The sequence below is a fragment of the Chelonoidis abingdonii genome, chromosome 2 (genome assembly GCF_003597395.2).
Source record: "Chelonoidis abingdonii isolate Lonesome George chromosome 2, CheloAbing_2.0, whole genome shotgun sequence".
In the NCBI taxonomy this organism is placed as follows: Eukaryota; Metazoa; Chordata; order Testudines; family Testudinidae; genus Chelonoidis; species Chelonoidis abingdonii.
The window spans coordinates 243,984,756-243,998,473 of NC_133770.1; the positions used below are offsets into that span (position 1 = coordinate 243,984,756).

General features: G+C 43.7%; 1 protein-coding gene across 2 annotated transcripts in view; it reads right to left on the minus strand.

Moving 5' to 3' along the window:
• The window catches only part of UBE2W (ubiquitin conjugating enzyme E2 W), a 53,707-nt gene that overhangs the window by 20,074 nt on the left and 19,915 nt on the right, over window positions 1-13,718 (minus strand). For both annotated transcript variants that reach the window (XM_032784764.2, XM_032784762.2), the window contains exon 2: window positions 1,564-1,655. In XM_032784764.2, the coding sequence (XP_032640655.1) occupies window positions 1,564-1,655 (92 nt within the window). The remainder of the gene's footprint in view (window positions 1-1,563; window positions 1,656-13,718) is intronic.

The window sequence follows — 13,718 nt, forward strand, 5'->3', positions numbered from 1 at the left end:
GCCAAGGAGATTTAAGAATAATAGAAATGTCACAAATAAAATTCAGTTTACTAACATCAAATCAAAATGAAAAGGGGCATGCTCCTTTCCCTGACTCACATCTGCAGAAATGTCACTTGTGGTTCTATTTAAAACTTAGCAACTAAGAGAATGTGAAGGTTAGCAAGACAATAGCATACTACAAAAATAGTAGCTGATTTCAAACTAATCTACTTTAATCACTGAGCTCCTCTTTAAAGGTTATGCAACAATAAAGGAAACTAATAAGCCAAAAAGGTACCTGTAAATACATAAATATATATAATCAATAACAAAGGGAAACACTTATTGTCTACAAGGCAACTATTTTGAAAAGTAACTAAAAATGATGTCAGAGGGTTGCATGTCTATATTGTCTCAATGATACATGTCAGATGTGCTCCGAGTTTTATCAACATTCCCTTAGGATGACCTACATATCTCACTTATGGCTTTGCTGCTTAAAGCCATGGACACCCCACACCGATGCCAATAAAACCTTTCTAGTGTACACATTTTTTTCAGACAGAGATATAATGGCAAATAAAAGCATAAACCAGCTTATACTTTATTTTTGAAAAACACAAAAATATTCAAATCAAACCACCATTCGCCATAATAATTAGTTTCCTGAAAGAGTCTGAAGATTTGCTCTTGGTTCCCATCATCTTACCCTCAAGCTATTTTAATATTCATGTAGCCCATTCACCAAAATTTGCTGTAGTTCAATATCTTACTCTCCTCTATTATTTTAACCCATTGCCACATGCTACAAGGGCTATACAGAATATGGACCTTTCTCTGGATCATACAATAACCATGCAACATTTCATTAAAATCACAATATTTATTTTCTTCTGCTTCAGTTTCCCCCGCATCATGATTTAATGTCAAATCTACTTTGATGGCAGTGACTGGTGTATTTAGGAGTGAAACGTATAGTTTGCTTATAGTCTTTTCCCCATTCCTGTTGATGTCAAAGCATGAAGTGATCTCACATCACCTTCTCTGCAGTTTTAGATAAAACTGAATGCTTAGCATTCCTTCAGATTTTGCTCTCCTCAGTTCAGAATTGTTTGGGCACACCGAACAGAGAAAGGAAATCCAAATGAGAGATTGTTGACTAAGAGGGATACTCTCTTGATTTAATGCAAAATGTAGATAATGCCAAACTACATTAGACTAATAGTTTTGATCTAGAATGGTTTGCCAGAATTTAATTCTGCTTTGTCAGATTACATGCAGCCACATTTAGGCTGATTTTTAAAAAATTCCAGACAAAAAAGTTTTTTATTCTATTTAAAAAAAAAAAAAAAAAAGAGTGCAAGCATCATTGACCCAGACTTTATAGAAGGCAGTGAAATGTATCATGCTGAACATTATAACCCAGTTTATCAGTTACTAGTGAACATATTAAACAGTGTACATGTGAATCATCACTTTTTTTTATATCCATGGATCAACAGAAGAAAATACTATTCTAGAAAAAAAACAAACACTTCACATATCTAATGTAGAAAACATGAAAAGTATTTACACACTCACTGTGTAATTGAATTTTGAACACTCTTTTCATTTAAAGTCATTCCTGGAGGTGGGTCATTCTGCAAAGCCAACAGTTCTTTCTGTAGTCTCTTCTAAAAAGAATATAAATAGGATTTGAAATATTGCATAAACTATATATTACAATAAAGCTCATTAATTTACAGTACATTTTGCTGTTTAATAAAAGCAAAATATATGAAACTCATTTTTTGCCAACTACCTACTCAAAACGAAGTACAGAAAATATGCCTGAGGACAAGGAAAGGGAGCTTCCTATCACAAAAATTAAACAATTTATTATAATTGGTTAGATTAAGAGAAAAGTCAAAGTCCAAACTCAGCCATGTTCTTATTTATATAATTCCAAATATATTTACAATATATTATTGGCAACTGTCGATCCAAACTGGATCATGGTATACAAGTAAAAGGCCTAATCAGGTGCCAGATGAATCCACTTATGGCCAACAAGTCCAATTTGACAGTATTTTACAATATATCAGAACAGTTCTTAAATTAAAGCAAGAGAAGCAGATAACATAATGGTACTTAGCAAAGACTTTGGCACCTCCATAGTAAGAACAATCATGGGTCCTTACTTAAGATGGAATATCATTCTGCATTTAAAGCAGGGATTCAGACTAGTTTATAAAAATGTAGCATGTCCTCCCAAGTTTAAAGCACTGAGCAGAGAATGAATTCTGCAAATTTAGAAGAACATCTATTAGTTTGAGTTAACAGTGAAAAATGGGTTCTTTAAGAAGCTTGGCATCTGCATCAGTCTTTTCTTTACCCTAATGAGCCTAACAGAATAACGCTCTTCAAACATTCCATAGAATTAAAATAAAATAAATTAAAAACTTGTGCATAGGTCAAATATAAAGCAATTAGGTCATAATTAAGCTTTTAACTATTTTTGTATCTAATTATGATGATTACATAAAGTACAATTGGAGTCAAGACAACAGCCCTTAAATAGAGCCATTGTGACAGAAGTAACAATTACTACCATTTCTCACAGCTATGAGATATTGTGATATGGGTGTCTCAATTCCTCCGGGAAGCTTTCCACTGGTTACAAACAGTCATTGGAACAGGGATCTGAATTTGGGTCTCCCACACTGCAGAAGAGTGCACTAATCCCTTGGTTATTGAGTAGCCTAGGGAGCATCTTTCTCAGTCTTTCCTGCTCAAGTTATTCCACTTTGTATAAATAATTAGTCACTGGGTCAGAAAGAGAAAAAGAGAATGAGAATGACAGCCCGGTGATTTGGGCACTTACCCAGAAAGTGGGAGACCAAAGTCCACATCCATGCTCCAATGACTAACTATTTACACCCAGTAGAACACCTTCAACGGGAGAGAGACAAACACAACAATATCCCCTAACTTACTGTTTAGAGCACTCTCCCGCAACATGAGAATATTTGAACTTGCATCTTTCCCCATGTCAGTCAGAATGGGGAATTGAACCTGGCTCTCTCACATCCCAGCTGAATGCACTAACTAATGGGTATGGAGTACCACTCCCACTTCTTCCTGGCTTTTTGTGAATGGTACCCCAGTCCCAACAGAAAGTATTGCCCTAAATTATTTGGCACATTTGTATTAAATTCACAAATTGTTACAGGGGTACTGAAACATGCATTTTTCAGTTAATTCACCATTTGCCAGAAAACTTTTGCCCAGCTCTAATTGGTAGACTACTTAACCTGACTGTGTTTGCTCTTTAACTGTGCACATCAGTACTTAAAAGTCTTTGAGTTAAATAAATGCACCCTGAATTATCCCAAAATCAAGTATTACAAACTAAAGGAAGTCAGATGTAAGGTTACACTTACAAGAAATAAAGGCTTGTTAAGATATGGAAACACATAGAAGAGAGATGAATTAAGATTGCATAGGCAAGCTAATTTATTATTGTTTGATTCTGCAGCCTTAAAATTATTGTAATGTAGTTTAATGTGTTATTTAACAGAAGAGAACATCTTGTATATTCTTCTGAAGGTAATAAAAACAGCTTGAAATTTAGAACTGGCTCAATTCAATATTGAATTACTATAAATAAGAATATAAAACTTACAAAGTGTAACAAAAGTAAGTATCTTTGCACAGTAACCGAAGTTTGAGATAATACTGTAAGTAATGCTTAATTACTCAACATATACCTAGGAACAAGATAACTGACCTGTTTCCTATTTTGCCAGTATTAATTGAAATCCTGCATAAATACTTTCAAGTTCTAGTGATGCGTTGCTTTTATCAGATCAGATCAATTTCCTATTTTATAAGATTCAATTTGTACCTGAGCTAAGTGGTGCTTAGGGTGACCAGACAGAAAATGTGAAAAATCAGGACGGGGGTGGGAGGGTAATAGGAGCCTATATAAGAAAAAGACCCAAAAATCGGGACTGTCCCTATAAAATCGGGACATCTGGTCAACTTAGTGGTGCTAATAAACTTCTGATTATAAATACTATTTTTGCCTGAGTTGAGCACTCAATTGTTTCAAATAATCTGAGAACTGGCCCACAAGTTGTCAGCCTGCACAAAGATTTTATGGAAAATATTGTAAACAGTAAAGCCCCTTTTTTTGGTAGCTCCAGACCAACCATTTTAAAAATCTCAGCATTTTATTATTATTTACAGCAGAACATTCAGTGATTTTTCTTTCCCTCTTAAAAGAAATCACATCAAGGTTAGTAGGCCCAAAATCGTACTTAGCTTTCAGATCACCTTCTCTGTATATAAAGATCCTGTAATATGGTTTTGTCACCCCTAGAAAAATCTAGTATCATCCATTTAAAATTTTACATTACTAATTTCATAGTCTACCCTTCCAACCACCATTCCTTTATTGCATTCTGTCTATAAATTCCACCCTCACATGCTGTTTCAAATAATTTAACTTTGACCTAAAATATATTAGGTCTCAAGGTGAATAAAATCCTGGGTTTTTTAAATATTTTTTCTTAATTTGAATTTACTCATATATACACTTTTTTTTAAACACTTTATTCATATTTTATAATCTTAGGCCTGGTCTATGCCAAATTATTAGATAGACCTAACTTAGGGCTGTGAAAAATTTTGTGCCCTGTGTGATGTACTTGGGTCAACCTAACCCTCACCGCAGATGCATTTAAGTTGATGGATGAATTCTTCGTTGACCTAGCTACCGCCTCTCTGAGAGGTGGATTACCTGCACCAGAGGGTCTCAAACTTCCTTGCACCATGACTCCTCCTGACAACAAAAATTACTACACAACTCGAAGGGCAGGGGGAGGCAGCAAAGCCTGAGCCAGCCCCAGGAACAAGGACCGGGGGAGGGAGGGAGAGAGAGGAGGAATTTTCTCCTAACAAATTTCATACCTAATGCCCATCTATTCTGCAAAAGGCAAGTCTAGGGCCTCATTAATATCTCTACTATAAGAACATCACAAACTCTGACACAAGTGTAAGGGAATATGTTATATTCGTGAACACCACTTTCTGGCTATTTTGAACTTCCACAGCTCAAGAAACCTAAAACCAGGCTCAACCAGGCTATCTTTTTCTACCAGAGTTTGCAGTTTAAAGTCAGTAAGACTTGTGCTCCTAAGTAACTTCAGTACATAAATATGCACTTTAGGTACCTATTCTAAAAAAATTTGGTCCATGTATATATAAGTTACAATAAATTTGTTAATGTATTGAAAGTCAAAATAACTTTTCATTAACACCAAAGCAATTTTGTTTTGAAGAGACAAAGTGTCATTAACAGGGGAAAAATATAAATAAATATATACACACACACACGCTCTACGACTTACACAAGCATTCCATTGCGGCATGCCTTGCATAAGTTGAATTTTGCGTAAGTCAGGGATGTATACCTGACAATTACATGGGGAAAAAAAAAAAGCTTACGGAACTTTTTCCATAAGTGCAGGTTTGCGTAAGTCGGGTTTGCATAACCCGGGAGCATTTGTATACACAATTTTAGCCACAGATGCTGCATTTAGGTAGAGGTTTAAATTTAAGCACTCAGTCTCATTCAAGTCAATGTGACTACTCATGGGAGTAAAGTTATGTACCTGCTTAAGTGTTGTAGGATCAGGGCTTGTTACCCAGAGTTTTCAGAACCCACAGCAGTGGTAACTTAACTTTCCCACCAGGCCGTGTCAGGAATAAAGCAATGGGAACACAGTGCTCCGGCTAAGGAAAAATTAATACAAGCAAGCATGCCCTTATCTAAAACTACAAATTATTAGATTTAAGCACTACAGACACAAGCAATAGGTTTAGAACAACCCAAATATTTACCTAAAATCTGAGACAGTATTGCGTAAATAGCGGCAGTTCAGCAATGGCCGTTGCTTCCCTGCTAGAGAGTAAGGCGTCAGGAAAAACCTCTCTCAGGATAGCTTCAGAGGACTGCTACAAAGTACACTATTATCTAGTTCTTTTTATAACTAACTTTTACAAAACACATAAATCATAATGACCCCCACTGGGTCATCACTTCTCATAACATCAATAAACTACTTAATATTCTTAACAATCTTCGTCATAATAAGCTTCTCTATCAGGGATCAGCAACCGGCGGCACATGAGCTGATTTTTAGTGGCACTCTGCTGCCAGCCGGGGTCCCGGCTGCTGGCCCCGCTCAGGCTGCTGCCTGGATGAATGGAACCCCAGTCCGGCAGCGGGCTGAGCAGGGCCAGCAGCTAGTACCCCAGCTGGCAGGATCCAGCAGATGGAAGGGGTCCCGGCCGCCAGCCCCGTTCAGACCGCAGCCTGCCTGGATGAATGAAACCGCAGGCTGGCAGTGGGCTGAGCGGGGCTGGCAGCCAGGACCCCGGCTGGCTAAGGCCCTGCTCGGCCCACAGTCAGCCAGGGTCCTGACCGCCGGCCCAGCCCACCTTGCTGCACTATTATTTAATTTACATACAACAATAGTTTAGTTATATAATAATATAGAATTATAGAGAGAGACCTTCTAAAAACATTAAAATGTACTACTGGCACACAAAAACTTAAATTACAGTGAATAAATGAAGACTTGGCACATCACTTCTGAAAGGCTGCCGATTCCTGTTCTATATTAAAGGCACTCAAAACTGAAGGTTCCTGTCCATTTATTTTCTTTCAGTCTCAAGTTTTTGATTATTTTTCTCCCTTCCTCCCAGTCTAATTAGCAGAGATTGCAAGCATGCAAATGTATTTGACCTTGCCTCCAGAAACTCAAAAGGAGACAAAATATATACAAAACAAAGAGAATGTAAATTAAGTGCTAACCTATTTACACTACAATACAAAAAGGGGACATTCAATTAAACTTAAAGGCAACTAATAAAAATTATTTTTGCACAATGCATAATTAACCTCATTGCCACAAAATCTCATCAAAAACTAAACAGTTTAATCTGTTTATTCACTTATATAGATAACAGTTACTTTAATGAGGATAAAAAAACCAATTTAAAACTAAAGTTTCACATACATAGTGAGATATCATTTATACATTCAGTGTCCTTTAAATTGTTGCTGTGAGTTGAAGGTGTTTAGTCTGAAAACTGAATTAAAATTAAAAACATCTGTACAGTTTGAAATTTAGGGTATGGAAATGTGCAGCGCTGGGAGTTACAGATGTGTTCGTACAGCTATGTAGGGACAGCGCTGCAGTGTGGCCACACTGACAGCTACCAGCGCTGCAATGTGGCCACATCTGCAGCATTTGCAGGGCTGTTGGGAGTGGTGCATTGTGGGGAGCTATCCCACAGAGCACCTCGTCCCATTTTGGCGCTGTGGGAAGGGGACAGAAGGGTACGGGTCATTCCGCTTCCTGTCCCAACGCCCCGTGGTGCATCGCTACACATCCCAGCAGTTTGGTGCCATTGTGAGTCTGCAGCGCGATTTCTGTTAGAAATGGAGCCCGAGCTGCTGAGGACTTTGCTGATGAATGTCGCCAGCACATCATGTTTGGCAGTTGAGCTATTCCTTCAGCTCCGAAGTGACAGCGAGGAGTCCAATGACGATATCGATTCGCCTGACACGCGCGACACTAAATTGCTTGTGGCAGTAATAGACGTGCTCAGCAGCGTGGAACGCCACCTTTTGGCTCAGGAAACAAGCACTGAGTGGTGGGATCACATCGTCCTTGAGCAGTGGCTGCAGAACTTTCGGATGAGAAAAGCCACTGTCATGGGACTGTGTGCTGAGCTCGCCCCAAACCTGTGGCACAAGGACACGAGACTGAGAGCTGCCCTGCCAGTGGAGAAGCGGGTGGCTACTGCAATCTGAAAGATGGCAACTCCAGACAGCTACCGATTGGTCGCGAACCAGTTTGGGTGGGAAAGTCGACCGTTGGAATAGTGTTGATGCAAGTTTGCAGGCCCATTAATCGCATCCTGCTAAGAACCGTGACTCTGGGGAACATTCAGGACATTCTAGATGGCTTTGCACAAATGGGTTTCCCTAACTGCGGAAGGGCGATAGATGGGACGCATATTCCTATTCTGTCACCACCCCACCTGGCATCCGAGTACATTAATCGGAAGGGGTATTTCTCTGTGGTTCTCCAAGCGCTTGTGGGTCACCGTGGGTGTCTCATTGACATTTACACAGGTTGGCCTGGAAAGATGCATGATGCACGCATCTTTCGGAACAGTGGCCTGTTCAGGAAGCTGCAGGCCAGGACTTTCTTCCCGGACCATAAGATCACAGTAGAGGACGCCGAAATGCCCATTGTGATCCTTGGAGACCCGGCTTACCAGTTAATGCCATGGCTCATGAAACTGTATACAGGGAAGCTTGACAGGAGCAAGGACTGGTTCAACTACAGGCTGAGCCGGTGCAGAATGACTGTGGAGTGTGCTTTTGGCCGTTTAAAAGGGCGCTGGAGGTGTCTTTATGGGAAGCTAGACTTGGGGGAAAGCAGCATCCCCGTGGTTATATCCGTGTGCTGTACCCTCCATAATATTTGTGAAGGGAAGAGTGAAACATTCAGTGACGAATGGACCTCTGAGGGTCAGCGCCTGGAGGCTGAATTTGCACAGCCAGAGAGCAGGGCTACTAGAGAGGCCCAGCACAGGGCTTCAAGGATTAGGGATGGCTTAAGGGAGCAATTTGAGGCTGAAAGCCAACAGTAATGTTTGGTGCCTTGCACAGGAGTGAAGTGCCTGTTTTTCCCTTGGGGTACAGTATGTTTCACTTTCTGTAATAATAAAAACTGTTTTAAAAGCCAAGAAATCCTTTATTAAAAATACAGTACATAAAAGGGCAGGCGGGGGTAGGGTGCTGAACTGTACAGTCGGAGGTTTGAATATGTCCTGCCTGGAGTGCTGTGCAATGCCTGCTGCACTTCAGGATTAATATGCTGCATGGTGATGGGGGTTGACTGCATAGGGTAAGGGTCATAGTTCTCAGGGCTGGTAGGTGAACGTACAGGTGTTGGGGGTAGCTGGTGGGTGAGGGTACATCGTATCTACATGGGTTACACATAGGTCATGATTAGAGCAAGAGGCAGGCGGCGGAATGGGACAAGGGTGACCCTCTGAGGTGGAATCCAGACGGTGGGTTCAGGACTCAGGGATGTAGTTTAGTAGGGGGGTTTGGTAAGGGTTTTTCCCTCCCCCTGTGGTGCGTGGAGCCACAATCGGCTGTTCACACTCCTAGTATGGCGGTGGCCGGTGATGTGTTCGGGTAGATGTCCTGGGACCACCGGATAGTGTCCGGGACCATCAAACGTCTCATGAGTCGCGCATAGTTGACGGCCCACCCCACGGGCCCTAAGTAACACGTCCTTACAGGGGTCCCAGGCGCCTAGAGCCCCGCGATCAGTCGTCGGGTGTAACTCGTAGCCCTTTGCCCGAAGGTGTCAGTCAAGGGGGCATATTCGAGTTCGGCTTACCCAAAATCACTCTTTGCCAATCCTTTAAATTCTAAAAGTCTAAAGGTTTATGCATAAAAGGAAAAAAAAAGAATGAGAGCTAGAATTGGTTAAACTGAATCATTTACTACAGTAATGGCAATCCTTAGTTCAGGCTTGTAGCAGTGATTGAAAGTAAACTGCAGGTTCAGATTAAGTCTCTGGATACATCCACAGCTGGGATGGGTCATCAGTCCCTTTAGAGCTTAGGCTATGTGCAAAGTCTCCAGAGGTTAGGAAAGCAGATTGAAGACAAAATGGAGGATGAGCCTCTGCCTTATATAGACCTTTTCCAGGGTGTAAAGAACACAGCCTTTGTCTCTTACGTGAAAGTAACACAAAAAATGGGTTTTTGCAGTCACTGGGCCAGTTCTGCATACCTTGCTGGTCACAGGCTATTCACCTCCTTCTCAATGGGTCAATTGTGTAGGCGATGTCGCTTAATGGGCCATCAAGCAGGCTAAGCTGAGCTGACACCAGCTTGTCTGGGGTGTCTCCCAGAACTGCAGCACCAATTTGAATAGAGACAGCTACAGCCAATATTCATACTTCAACTACGGGGAAAATGATACAGAGCATACAGACAGCATAATCATAACCAGTACCCTATTAACCTGGTCTTAGACACCTTTATATGACCCCTTTACATAGATTTGGTGCCACTTACGAACCTTGGTTGCAACCATGTTCTATTATTGGTCCCAGTTTATATCAATATACGTCCAGGAGGTCAACCGAGATCTGAGCCCCGTGTCTGGAGTGCCTGCGGGTACCTGGGTACCGGAGATCAGGTCCGAGAGCTGATTGGTACGGGATATCTGTTGGTGAGCATGATGTTGAGCGGCACCGCAAGTGCGAACAGTTACTCCAATAGAGAGCAGTTGCCGGGACTGCAGAGCGGCGCCGGGAACGGGGAGCGACGTGTCGGAGAGTTCTCGAGACCAGCGATCATGGAAACGACGTCTCTCTGGAAGTTGTGTGAGGACGGAGGCCTATATCAGTTGGCAGCTGCCAATGAGTTGATAACCCACACCGGCAGTTGCCGGGGGTTGACACTTGGCTCCGTCATCGAGATAAGCTCCCTTTGTCGTAGAGAGGTCTCCGGCGCAGAGGAGAATGAGCTCAACCCCAGCGGAGCGGGAGCTGTCAGGCAAACCGGACTCAACGGCCCTTGTGGACCAGAATTCCGACGGTGCCATCCCAGGAGGAGCGTATCGGCGGAACGGGATGCCGCGCGGAGACAGTGCTGTAATCAGATTGACGTGCCAAGCAACCATCTTATTTATTTTGATTGACGTGCTCCTTCTGGGAGGTTGAAGTTGTAGCCAGCATGCCGTTTTCCCGTGGGAAAAAGGGACCGGTGCGAGGAGTCAGGTTGCTGGACGGTTGTGCCGAGAGTTCCTTTTCTCGGATAAAATTTTTTGGGAGGATACCGGTGCAAAGGCATGCTCCCGTACCGAGGCCAGGCCTGCTGGTCTGGCCACCGCGGCTGGGACAAGTTGCCACTTCCATGAGGAGCTGCTTCAAACGAAAGTTCCCACTCCTCTTCGTCCTAGGTTTTTAAAGGACTTGGCAAATGCTGCATGTCCACAAGTGGATTCCCCTCGGCACTTAGGCAGATCGTGGGATCCCCTGTTGCATCGGCTTTTGGCATGCGAGCACGGTGACCGGTGCTTGGCATGGCCCGCATCGGGGTGGAGGAAAGGGCTAATCCCGATCCCTTCAACTTACACACTAACTGTAAAACTAACACTAATACAAGTGGTAAACTACAAAACACGTCAACTATACACAGTGATGAGAAGAAACTACGAGTAAGCTAGGTTGTGGAGAGTCAGCAAAACGCACTCCACAGTTCCCAACACCGACTTACGGGCGGTAAGAAGAACTGGAGCGGTTGGGCGGCAGGGTTATATCCAGTTGCATGGCCGGCACCACCTCCAGGGGCGCCCAGCCGGCCCCACCGAGTGTTTGCTAGGGTAAAAATTCTACGAAATGCACGCGGCGCGCACACACCTAATGGAATGGATTTTTGAGCAAGCACTCGAAGAAGAATAAGGGCGTGGCACCACTGGAGAGTTGCAGCGCTGGTGATGGGTACAGCGCTGCAACTCACTCTGTGTACACACTTGAAAGCCCATCCAGCGCTGCAAACTCCCTGGCTGCAGCGCGGCTGTACACCTGTCTGCGGGTATGTAGCGATTCCAGCGCGTGATGCGCGCTGCCTTCAGGTAGGACACCAACAGTTGTTATCTGGCCTCCAGGTATTAGGAAGTATCCAGCATACCTTTCGGCACTCTGCTCATGTTTCACACATCCACTGCCCTGGCTCAGGGTGACCGCCCTTTGAATGCCCAGGAATTTTAAAAAATCTCCTTCCTGTTGCTCAGCCAGTGTGGAGTTGCAATCATTCAATCAATCACTGGACATGCCTCCAACACCCCATGAGCCCCAGCAGGAGCAATGGCGAGCTGCAGGCCTCATCCGTGTTTGGGGAGGAAGTGTGCGTAACAGCTGCGCATCAGCCGTCAGAAATTTGATCTATGGGCAGATATCAAAGTCCATGCTTGCAAAGGGCCATGAACGGGACGCCCGTTGCAGTGCAGGTTAAAGTAAAGGAGGCATTATGAGTGTCTATTGCAAAGCCCGAGGGAACTGGCCGCTTCAGGTCTGCCCCCACAACCTGCGCGTTTACAAGAGCTGGATGCGATATTGGGTCTGACCCACTGCAAATCCGAAGACCACGATGGGACAGTCAGAGCCGGAGAGGAGGGGTGTGTGAGGTGTGAGAACCGAGGAGTGGGGTAACTGGGGAGTGGAGACACCCGGAGTCCCAGGAGCATTGCAGCCAGGAGCTCTTCTCAAGCCAGGAGAAGCAAGCCAGCGCAGCAGCTGGAACTTGTTGATGAAAGAAAGAGCAGAGGTCGTAGTGTTCCTGTAAGCAGCTTTTATTTAAGTAGGGAAATGTTTTGTGAGAGGAGGGAGGGGGGGTTATTGGCTGCCTGCATGTATGCATGCCTAGATTGTGGAATAAGCCCATTGATTTGTCTTTATCATGCGTGGTATCGCTCTGTAATCTTTGCCAAAAGTTTTGCCAGAGCGGTGGGCAATGTGCTTGCGAGTTTATAGGAGAGCACAGGCCTTGTCCAGTTCAGGCTAACGCGTCCGCGCCAACTGTGCCGTGAGGTGGTGTGGGACCATTGGCTGGGCACACGGCCATAGCAGCATCATAGGAACCGAGGGCGGAATCACAACATTGCTGGAGAAGGAACCCTCTGCCGCTCTTCCCAGGTGACGGGCAGTGATATATCTGGAAGGATAAAATTCCTGTGGAAATGTAGGGATAAGCTGTTTAGTGCACTGTGCCCCCCACTGGCTCCTCTGCTTTCCCCAATACAGGAACCCCAGAGCCCTTATCAGGCTGCTCCCCTTCCAGGGGAGTCGACAGCAGAAACATTGATTCCAGGAGTAATAGTTGTGGCAAATTGTGGGGGTGGTGTTCAGTGAGTCTTCCCCACAGCGCTCGGCTTTTCCCAATGCACAGAAACCCCATGTGAGCCCAGACAGTCGCCAGCAGAAATTGATTCCAGGATAACTGCTGTGGCAATTGTGGGAGGGTGGTGTTTCAGTGCACGTCCCTCAGCTGCCGCTCTGCTTTCCCCATGCACAGGAACCCCATTGAGCAGCATCCTGTCGCAGCAGAAACATTGATCATTAATGACCCACTTCTCTGCTGTGTGCCTTCTGTGATATGTTAGCTATGGTAAATGATGCTACAAAGCGTCTAACAAATCTGCACTGTGATTATAACAATGCAGCCTCTGAAATAATGTTTCTATTTGTTGTTTTTTTTTTAGTGCTCTGATCTATGGCGCTAGTCAGGACTGATGTATGAGACTACAGAACTTGGGAGAGAAGCGCAGGAAAGAGAACCAGAAAGAAGATTTGGTGAAGCAGTATGAATGCAGTTTGCAGAGAGCAATAAGGACAGTGCAGGACTTGGAGAGAGCAAAGCACCAGTGGAGGAGACACAAAGCAGGAAAAGGAAATTTGCTAACAAGGTTGCAAGAAGAAAACACAAAGCAGTGGATAAGCTCCTTGCACGACTGAACGGACTGTAGCAGTCACTGGATAGCCATTGCAGGCAGGATCATATCCTGCTAACCCCCCCATCGCAAGACTCTTCCCTTTTGCCCTGTGTTTGCTCAAAACCCCTGGCTCCCAGCAATCCTGGCTTCTTAA